Genomic DNA, 9063 nt, shown 5'->3' with positions numbered 1-9063 from the left:
TCCATCTGTTGACTGTTCAACCAAATAAATAAATAAGAAAAAACATACAAAATAAATTCTCCAGTTTATTTACATTTTAATGGACATAAAATATCTCCAAAATCAAGAATGACAAAAACAAATAATCCAGGAAAAACTCATGTTGGCTGTACTGATGTAAATCAAACTGAAGAAACATCTGTTGAAGATGTTTCCATTATTTTAACTTGTTCTAAGACACCAGGAAACAACAGAGATGGGTTCATCCTGAGAGGAAAAGTGTCTGCAAAGCAAAGTAGATTCCTCAGAGTAGTTGCTGTTTTCCTTGACAACTTTACACAAACCATGAATATCTAACCAGCTTCTTGTTTCAGTCACGGGTAACCAGGGCCAGACTGGGACAAGAAGTCTGGCCAGGAGTCGTACACTCACCCTAATTCATTTACACAAATGCTCACATGCACACACAGGCTAAGTAATCACCATTACAAGCAAAGAAAAAAAACTGATGAAGTCACAACCAATCAGCTAGTGATGTGCCATGCGTAAAAGAGCTGATGCTTGGCAGTGAATCAGAAGAGCCAGCTCCCATCGAGTTCCCAGTTTTTTTCCTTTTGCTGCATGCTTAGCACTCAGTGCTCAGCCTCAGCTCTGCCCATGGCGCGGCTTTGTTTGGATTGGCACACATGCACGGCCGGTTGACAGACGTAGCCAGAGCCCTCCATATACTCAGAGTTGAGTTAAATGATTAGATTGTTAGGGCCTACTTTCATCTAATTACTAAAGCCAGCCGTGTGGTAGCATAAGACAAAGACACAATGCAGACAACACCAAAGATCCCCTTCAGACAAGACTGTGTCTCAGCTGCATTTCAATGGTTTTTTTATTTAAAAGTCCAAATCTGCACCATCTCTCTTAAGCTGGATGTTTTTTAAAAACATGGTCATGCTTAGTTTATGTTCTTTTTGTCTTGTTTTTTTATTTTAAATTATGCTTCATATATTCTTATGTTTTTAATGTCTTTGTAAAGCCCTTTGAATCACCGTGTTGTTGAATTGTCTTAATTTAAAAAAAACAAAAAAAAAAACAAAAAAAAACTGCTTGAGTTTGTTGAGAAAAAAAAAAAAAAAAAAAAAAAAAAAAAAAAAAAAAAAAAAAGACTGATTAGATTCTAAAATGAAATCAGAAAATCAATAAAATAATAAATCAGGAGATGTGTTCAAATATTAGACAACAGTAGTAGGGAGACTAGGGATAATTTTGACATTTCTGTCTCTAACTTCAAGCTCTTTTAACCCACTGTGTTCAAACGGCAAACTAAATTAAATCAAATCAAACTTTATTTCTAAAGCACTTTTCATGCCACAGGCAACACAAAGTGCTTTACATGATTAAAAACACATATTAAAAATAAAACAAGTCTTTACATACATCAAAGTAGAATTACATAACAATAAAACCACTCATTAAAACATGTTTTTATTGTTATGTAATAGCTTTGAGAATAAATGGCTTGGAAACTGCCTGTGCAGAAGTTAAAGATGCATCATGTAAATTTCCAACCAGTTTCTGGAGCCGTCGTTTCCCAGCAGCGTCCCGAGGCTGAGAAATCACACTATACAATTTTTTCATCCAGGATGTCACATGTTTCGCTTCACACGCTTGCAAACGGATATAAACACATAACATTTTTTAACGTGGGCCGTGGCTGATTCAGCAAAGAAACGCAAGAAGACGTTATTGGAGGAAGAGAGGAAAAGAAAGAGAGAAAGGGACAGAAGAAGAGTCAAGATAAGACTCCTGAAGAGAGCTCACAGTACAGATAGATGTAAGATGGATGCTGCATAAGCTGTTGAGGAGGCGCCTCACCTGGAACATTGCAAAAGTTCTCTTGTACTTTCTTTCCTCAAAATGATATTTTCTCTCTTAAACTTTGCTGTGTTTACCTCAAAGCAATTCCAGTTTATTAAATTCATCATCACAGTTCACTGTCCAAACAAACTAGAAAACCAACTTCCAAGCAGAGAAACATTAAACGTGGAATAATCAGCAGATGGTGGCACAAAAGTACCTCTGTAAAGGCGGTAGGTAGTACATGTATGTTGTCAGTACATGTATGTTGTCAGTCTGATGCTGGCTCAGCTAATGGTTTGAGCTCTCCAGTTACTTCTGGTCTTTTCCAGCACTGCTGTCATTCACCTTTCTCTGGAGACCAAAGTACGCCAGTTACATAAAGAAAACTCGCTGGTCAATCATTTACAGCTTATTGACCTCACAGTTTGATGATACAGACCTTCCCAGAAAAGTACTATTTTAAAGAAATTCCAAACCAGTTTCAGGTCACGTCACAGCACTGAATCGGCACTAAACTCCATAATGATAATTTAGTTCTGCTAGCCTGACATGATCCTCTGCCCTCCTGTCACCTCCTGAGCATTATGTTGGTATCTGCAGCACTGAAGTGTTTCCATCATACTTGTCAAACAGAAGCTTTTCTGTAATGATTGGTGACCTCTTTCATTATAATAAAATAAAACTGAGTGTACTGTGTGGTGATCGGCTGGTTTTTAGCTTCTTAATGGTCAGTCTGGGAGTGATGTTTGATAGTTACTTGGAATTCAATAAACAAACTGATAATGTGGTTAAGACTAGTTTTTATCATGGTGGCCAAAGCTAAATCTTTAATCAGTCATGATGATCTTGAGGTAGTTATGTGTTTGTCAGTTCCAGTCTGGATTTCTATAAGGTCTGTTCGCCTGTGTGTCTTCACCCCACCTCAACCTTTAACTCATGAAAATGCAGCTGCCAGGCTTTTAAAAAGATATTCCACTTGTCCTCTTCTCTCTACACTGGCTTCCAGTCTAATTCTGGATTGATTTGAAACTTTAATGTTTGTTTTTAAAACTGCACCATCTTATTTATCTGGGTTTTTAACTGTAAGCATGGCAGGGCTTTAAAATAACCCAGCCAGCTGTTACTCAACATACCCAGATCTAGATGCAAACAATGGGGTGACCGAGCTTTTTCTGGCTCTGGAATCAACTCCCCTCTGGTCTAATGTTATCTCAAACATGCTGCTCTTCCTGTCTAAACTTGAAACCTTTTTAGTTAAGTTTACTGCTAATCCCCTTAGCATGATGACACTTCTCATTTATTTTGTTTTATTCTGCTGGTTTTTCTACTTTTTTTTTTACCCTTTTAAGTTACTTATCCTTAGTGTTTTAATAATAATAATAATAATAATAATAATAATAATAATAATAATAATAATAATAATAATAATAATAATAATAATAATAATAATAAAGTTCAGCACCATAACGTCATCGCTGATGAACTTAAAGAAATTAAAGCTGTGATGTGGAACATGGTGATGTCATGAAGGACCTTGCGGAGACAGAGTAGAGTTAAACCAGAGTTTACTCACATAACTTCAAGGAAGAGCTTACGGATCATAGAACCAGGAGGGAAACACAGGAGTCCAGAGATGAGCCAGGTGAGTTAGGACCTGGAAGGGGAAGAAGGAAAGTCCAACAATGTTGCGGCAATAAGGTCAGACAGGGCGTGAACGTGGTGCTGGGGTATGTAAGGACTGGTGAAGAGATTAGGGACAGATGTGAATGATTAGGGATCTGGAGAGTGATTGGCTGTAGTGCAGGACTGGAGTGTCTGTGGCAGGGTGAGATGATTAGGAACAGGTGTGGATGATCAGGAGAGTGATTGCTGGAGAGTTTGCTGGGCAGAAAGTGACAGGGAATGGTGCAGGTGACAGGTGTGACACGTAACAGTTATGTGTGGTTTATCTAATAAATTAAAACTATATATATATATATATATATATATATATATATATATATATTAGTGTGTGTGTGTGCATAGAGAGCGATAGAGAAAGAGAAATACCCTCATAAATATCCTGTTATGGTACATTTAGAAAAGGATATATAATCTGTGACTAACCACATTTACCTCATGCAAATTTGTTTTGCCAAATGGAGCCTCAGCCATATATATATATATATATATATATATATATATATATATATATATGGACCACTGGCACTACTGTTGCCTATAAATTGATTCACCATTCAGTTGGGCAGAAAATTTGACCCCGGGCACAATGTAATTGCTGGCCCCTGAACTAGAGATTAATAAAGTTTCATAAAACAAACATAAACAGAATCTATACTACTGCCATCATCAGCAAACACCAGACATTAACTTTTTCAGTTCTTACATTTTATGTGTCCAAACAATAAAATTACTTCATTCTACTTAAAATGAGGGCAATTCAGCTCAGATTATTAAGTTCAGACGCTCCAGAGTTCTGTAAACCTACTCAGAACAGCTATATTGGATTCTTCAGCACCTTTTCAACACCAGCCTAAATCAGGTAAAAGTTCCTGTGCTGTGGGAAATATCCCGCTTTTTTTCAGTGTCCTAAATATCCCAACTATCTGAACCAGATGACTACAGGCCAGTTGCCCTAACGCCTCATACCATGAAAGTCCTGCAGAGACTGTTATTGCCTCACCTCAAAAAGCCAGTGAACACCTTTTAATTAGGTTTTAATTAGGTCTGTCAAGTTATTAAAAGTTTATTCAGAATAATTACAGCTTACAAATTAATCAATCAGGATTTATCATCATTCGCAACAATGTGGAATATGCCAGTTTTTACTGTATTGTATCAACAGAAAAAACAAGCCAACAAATTTTGTGTTAACTTATCTTTATCTGGTTTTCTTCACGTTTTTACATTAAACATTGTGATAAAAAGTTAATTACATAATATTATGCATATTAGTTACTGTTGTCAACACATTATTTTTGACAGCCTTACTAATACAGTTTAGCTTCTCTGTTATGTGAGAAGCTCCATAAACTCTAGAAGTATACCTCCACAACCACCTGGATTTATGACTACCTAACAAACAGACCGGAGATGTGACCTGTGTGTCTGAGATAGTGGTCAGCAGCACTGGAGCACCTCAAGGGCCTGTACTCTCACCATTTCTCTTCACACTGTACACCTCAGACTTTCAATAAGCTCTGAGTCCTGTCATTTGCATCGCATCTTACTTTGCAGTTGTGGAGAATTTCAGTGATGGACAAGAAGCTGAATACAGAGAACTGGTCAGTCAGTTTGTCAGACAGGGTGGTCTCATCTTGAACACAAAACAAAAGACTGTCATCTTCAGGAATAACAGGAGTAAACAAAACATTGTTTACACCATGAGAGAAGAGGTGGAGGGGGAACACAAGTACCTTAGAGTTCAGGTGAACAATAAAGCAGACTAGAAATGCAACACAGAGGCATGTAGAAGAAGGAACAGAGCAGACTTTAGTTTTAGAGGAAGCTGAGATCCTTCACTGTCTGCACCAAAATCTTTTATATCTTCCATAAGTCTGTTGTGGAGAGTTTAATCAAACTCTAATCCCACCAGAACCAGAGACTTAAAGAAACTTAATAAACTGATCCAGAAGTTCTGGGGGCTGATCTGGAGCTGATTGTAGCTTATGCAGCATTCTTATCTGGACAAACACGATAGACAATTCACACATGAATTAAACTCTCCATGTCTGTTTACATATCTATCTATCTATCTATCTATCTATCTATCTATCTATCTATCTATCTATCTATCTATCTATCTATCTATCTATCTATCTATCTATCTATCTATCTATCTATCTATCTATCTATCTACCTGTCTGTCTGTCATTTAATTTAATTTAATAAGTTTTAAAGTTAGTATATCTATCTGCTAATATCTAGATAACTAGATAGGTGGAAAGATGGACAAACAGACAGACAGACAAATAGAAAAACAGATTCATCTTTAACCCCTTAATGCCTGAAGTTATTCACAATTAACCTGGAATGATGTGATTTGTGAGTGACCTTGGAAAAAAAGTACCAACGAATAATGCTTCGACCTCCTCCTTCTAAGCCTTCCTGTTCAGCACATCCGATGAGTCTGACAGCTGGATGAGAAATATGAGCAACAATGATTCTGCTGAGTAAGCATAAATGTCGTTGTTGGGATGCCACAGCTTTCGTTTGTCTGCCCTAAGCATGAAAAGGTTTGTTTTATAATCATTGTCCTCGTGTCCCCTTAGGAAACTCAGAGAATGACAGGAGGTTTGGTTCTTGAGTCTCAGGTGATCTGCTCTGACAGACTAGTGACCTGTTTAAAGCTTCTATATGGTGTATAGAACAGATGTTCTACTTCAGGTTTAGCTGTTTACACTGAATACACGGTGTGTCAAACTGATCTAATTTTCTTGAAAGTAAAACTCTGGATTAACCGGGATTGGCTGATGTTCTGCAGACTGCATGCGTACAATGTGAGGTTGGTTCACCTTGATGTGTCATCATCCCAAAATCTGATGACTCTTCGGTTTCGTTATGGGAGGCAGATGGAGCAGCCACAGTTAGTAAACAGCAAACATGGTGGGAAGTGAGACCACAGGTGAAGAGGAGAAATTCAGCCTCTGTAAGTTTAATGTATGTGTTGTAAAGCTGTAAAATTACAGAGAACGCTATTAGTAAAAGGACCTGAGAAAAGAACTATTTATTTTTAAGAGGCCAAAAAGAACTGGCCTAAATAAATGTATTGTATGAATAGAGAAGGAGATTTAAAACAAATATAGTAAAAAGAAGAATACAATCTGTACTGTGTTGAACTGTTAGAATTAATAAAAATGTTTAATAAAAGGAATGTTAAAAAAAGAAGAAGACTATAATAGATTGTTCAGACCCCAGTTGATGGGCGGCGGATGACCTGATGGCGAATGGCCACTTCCTCCTCAGTGACTCTGAATGATGTGGTGGATGATGGAAAGGGGCATTCTAAAAACTCTGGAGACCACCCTGTATGGTGCCAACCAAAACAGAAAAACAAGGGTCTCGATTGTAGCACCCCATCCATGTGTGCTTTCCTTCTGCAGGAAACCTAGCAGCACTGCCACGGCCTCCCTGCTGAGGCGGAAATCCTGCATATTTTGTGTATGTTCTAGTCGCCCTGTGTGAACGCCCAGTGTGGTTTTTTTCTAAATTTCTCAGTAGCTGTTCATCGAGAGCTATCTTCTGCAGGTGCTGAAAGGCAGCAGAGCCTGTGAGGACTCATGTAGGGAGGATGTTCACTGCATTGTCTCACCTGACACCCAGCGATGCACATTGGTGATGTGATGCAGAATTCAGATCCACTTCTCTTTTAACTTTGACACACTTCCCTCACATGTTGTTGCATAAATTTTTGTAATCATTCTGATCCCCTCAAACAGCTCCTCTTTGTAGCTCTTCAGCAGACATTTTTTTAAAAAATGTTTTTCACATTATTCCAGAGGTCATTCTCATACTGTTTGCATTTATGTTTGTGATGCATGATTTTGTGAGCTGGTGGATGGCAGTCAGTCACCAGAACATGGTCACATCATTCTCTCCTAACTTGGAAAGGCTTGTTTGGGGGGTCCCACAAAGCAGTTGAGCTTCGGCACCCAAAAGGCTAGAAGCGGCCCTGGATTGGCTGATTAGATATCTGTGTGATGAAGTGAACGCACCAGAATATCTTCTTCCTTAAGCAGCTCCAAACTTTCCTCCCTGGTCTCCGTGTTCCCCCGGCTGACGCTAGGAGCTGTCCGAGGCTCTGACAGCAGGTAGCAGTGCTGCAGCCGCAGAGCACGCGGGAAGCGGCGGCAGCATCATCAGCTGCTCCACGGCTGCATCTTCAGCTGGTTTTCAGCGGTTCCAGGGGACAAACTAACCGCATTTCGACTCGTTAATGAAAAGAATCCAGACGGCAAACCCGGGCTGACCGCGGGGAGCTGAGTCTGGATGATCGCTGTTCAGCGGAGCTCTCAGAGGAAAAGTGTTGATCCCAAGGACGTTCCTGTTCGGCGCGAGGAGACATGAACGAGCGCAGAGCTCATCTTCCCATCCTCCTGATCCTGGTGGAGGTGATGGTGGGAATGAGTACTGAAGGTACTGTTTATTTTTCCGTCTTTGTTAATTTCGTTCATGTGGTTCATCAAAGCTTTTTGGTCTTCTGCTGTTCTGGTGCTGATTTGGGATGTTTCCAGGAGGGAAATACTTTATTTATTTATTTATTTTTTACATTTTAAATGTTTTTTTTTCCTTTGTTGGTCCGTCCAGCAGACGGTATCAGGAACGAATAGAAATGCTGTTTTTATTTTCATTAAATGATGTCAAAGTCTGAGCATAAAAACGTGAAAATATAAAGATTTTAACAGTCTTTATATTAAGAAACGGGCTGATACTTTCTTTTTTTCCTTTTTTTTTTAAACGTAAAACTGGTCTGATTGATTGAGCAGGTCCTCCAGCTGACACGTTATCTGTCTTTTTTTCCCTCCTAGAGGAGTCTACGTGATTTTGCTTCACAATCTGAAACAACTTCGAGGTTTTAATAAATATCAGGGACATATTTTGGTGAAAGTAAATTCACACCACTCTGTAACCCTCTAAATCGCGGATTACAAACTCCGGACCTTTTGAGCCAGCGTCCTGCAGGTTCTCAGTACGACCATGCAGCACACCTGACTCAGATATTAGGTCGGTAGGATCTGGTGCAGACCTTCACAACAAGCTGTTGGTGAACTATTTAATTTAAACCAGGTGTGTTGCATTAGGGACAAAGTGAAAACGTGCAGGACTCTGGCTCAACAGCTCGGAAGTTGGTGATTCCTTCTCTAAACGAGACCAATAACAGGTGCTAAGTGTAAATTATAAATCCTGGATGTTAAATTTACAAGAACGTAAAGCTGCAGCAGAAATGTCCTATTTCAAGGCATTCAGACACAGAGCGTTTTTATTAGAAACCGAATGAAACATATGAAAAAACTTGATTGTGTACCAAGGCCACATGGCCTTTAATGTTAATTTTCAGATCTTCTGTGGCTGATTGTGTGCAAAATAATTATCTGCGGTTGTGTGGACCGTGTGCAGTGGTGTGAAAAAGCTTATTCCTGATTTCTCTCTCTCCCTCTTTTCCATCTTTGTCACACTGAAATGTTTCAGATCATCAAACAAATTTAAATATTTGTCAAAGACAACACAGGT

The 9063-nt window shown here is 38.9% G+C and overlaps 1 protein-coding gene across 2 annotated transcripts in view; it reads left to right on the top strand.

Moving 5' to 3' along the window:
• The first annotated feature begins 7540 nt into the window (after positions 1–7540).
• Positions 7541–9063, top strand: part of LOC121646213 (seizure protein 6-like) — a 179942-nt gene continuing 178419 nt past the window's right edge. The window contains exons 1-2 of one of the 2 annotated variants that reach the window (XM_041995110.1): positions 7541–7643; positions 7739–7968. In XM_041995110.1, the coding sequence (XP_041851044.1) occupies positions 7896–7968 (73 nt within the window). In that variant the 5' untranslated portion in view covers positions 7541–7643; positions 7739–7895. Of the gene's footprint in view, positions 7644–7714; positions 7969–9063 lie in introns of those variants that run through there. The other variant, XM_041995109.1, reaches the window with a different exon arrangement.

This window comes from Melanotaenia boesemani, chromosome 9 (assembly GCF_017639745.1).
Source record: "Melanotaenia boesemani isolate fMelBoe1 chromosome 9, fMelBoe1.pri, whole genome shotgun sequence".
Classification (NCBI taxonomy): domain Eukaryota; kingdom Metazoa; phylum Chordata; class Actinopteri; order Atheriniformes; family Melanotaeniidae; genus Melanotaenia; species Melanotaenia boesemani.
This window is presented reverse-complemented; position numbering and strand designations above follow the sequence as displayed.